A 1,399-nucleotide genomic window follows, 5' to 3' on the forward strand; every position below is an offset into this window, starting at 1 on the left:
GATCCGTCAACCGGTTCTTGAGTTATCCCCTTTTGAATATTTTCAAGAATATATCACTGCAGTTCCAGAGCAAGCCGCTAGGGGGCCTAAACTCACATCACTTCTTCCCCAGCACAAGAGCTACCTACCATCTAAATTTCATCACCATAGCATGTCTAGATCATGAGATATCAAAACCGGAAGTTCAGCTGCAGTACCATAACAAGCCGCTAGGGGGTCCAAAATCTAATCATTTTGAGGTCTCATCAAGACCTACCCACCTACCAAGTATCAAGACAATCCATCAAGGCCTTCTCAAGTTATCGTGTTGACAGACACACACACACACATACACGAACGCCCCTGAAAACATAACCTTCTTGGCGAAGGTAATAATTCACAAAGTAGTTTCATGTGAAACGGCAGGTGTCGCTCTTGGCTGGCAGCCCACCGGTGTTCTTACGGCAACGCCTCCTGAAAAGGACAACAGTAGAGTACGGGACGTCAGCATCCTACCGTGGAGAACAGCTCGGAGAAATGATAATGCACATTTTCAAACCCGATACTACATTGCTGTATATGTTCCTGGACCATAATTTGCGAACGGAATTGGTCTAGGTAGGTGAAGATTCTCACTCGGTAGCGTAGGCATCTATATATAAACGTTACATGGGGACGCCCAAATACTAGGCCCATTATAGCAAAAGCTGGAAATTCGTAATCTCCAAGCAGATCCCTCTCGGTGGCAAAAAGACTCAAATTGGCCAGGCAGTATCCATTGGCCAGAGAAGGTCCGCGGCCACCGACGGTGGGGGTCAGGACAAAACAAAAAACAAAAAAAACGGCCATATATAATAAAAAGGTAAAGATCATTCCCCCACAAGCTCTGCTTGGAGAGTAGGAAATTCGTCGTTTAGGAAGGAAAAGGATGTATGACAACCTACTTACGGCTTGGCAGCTTCTTCAGACAGCAGGGCCAGGTACACATTGTCTTGGAGATCGCGGAACGGAAGTTCTCGGCCACGACGGCACAGAGGACGGGATTGAGACACGGCGAGACGTCTTGTAAGGCGTAGATGAACCACTCGGCCGACGTGCTCAAGTTCCCGCTACCGTCGAACACGCTGGTGAGGATGTTCACCACGTGCCCCGGCAGGTTGAACGCGACAAAAACCGTGACCAGGACCAGGACGAGTCTGGACACGCGGCCTAAGGCGTTCCCATTCCCGCCTTGGTTTCCTGTCTGAACCTCCCGGAGCCTCACGATGAGGAGTACGTAGTGTGGGACCATGATTATTAGCGGGACAACGAAGCCCAGTCCAATGGAATAGAAGATTCGAATCGTATTGAAAGTGTGAGCGTCCAGAGACCCGACGGCGTCGTAGTGGCAGTCATGGAGGCATAAGATAGGCATTATGTT

At 49.2% G+C, this 1,399-nt stretch overlaps 1 protein-coding gene across 1 annotated transcript; it reads right to left on the bottom strand.

Annotated features, from left to right (window-relative positions):
* Positions 1-291: 291 nt before the first annotated feature.
* Positions 292-1,393, bottom strand: LOC109468322 (mu-type opioid receptor-like). The gene is made up of 2 exons (XM_019766571.1): positions 924-1,393; positions 292-453 (listed from the first exon to the last, which is right to left on the bottom strand). Exons 1-2 carry the CDS (start codon positions 1,391-1,393, stop codon positions 390-392), a joined length of 534 nt encoding a protein of 177 aa, XP_019622130.1. The 3' UTR covers positions 292-389.
* Positions 1,394-1,399: the final 6 nt, after the last annotated feature.

This window comes from Branchiostoma belcheri, unplaced genomic scaffold, assembly GCF_001625305.1.
Source record: "Branchiostoma belcheri isolate BF01 breed outbred unplaced genomic scaffold, Haploidv18h27 scaffold1991, whole genome shotgun sequence".
NCBI lineage: Eukaryota > Metazoa > Chordata > Leptocardii > Amphioxiformes > Branchiostomatidae > Branchiostoma > Branchiostoma belcheri.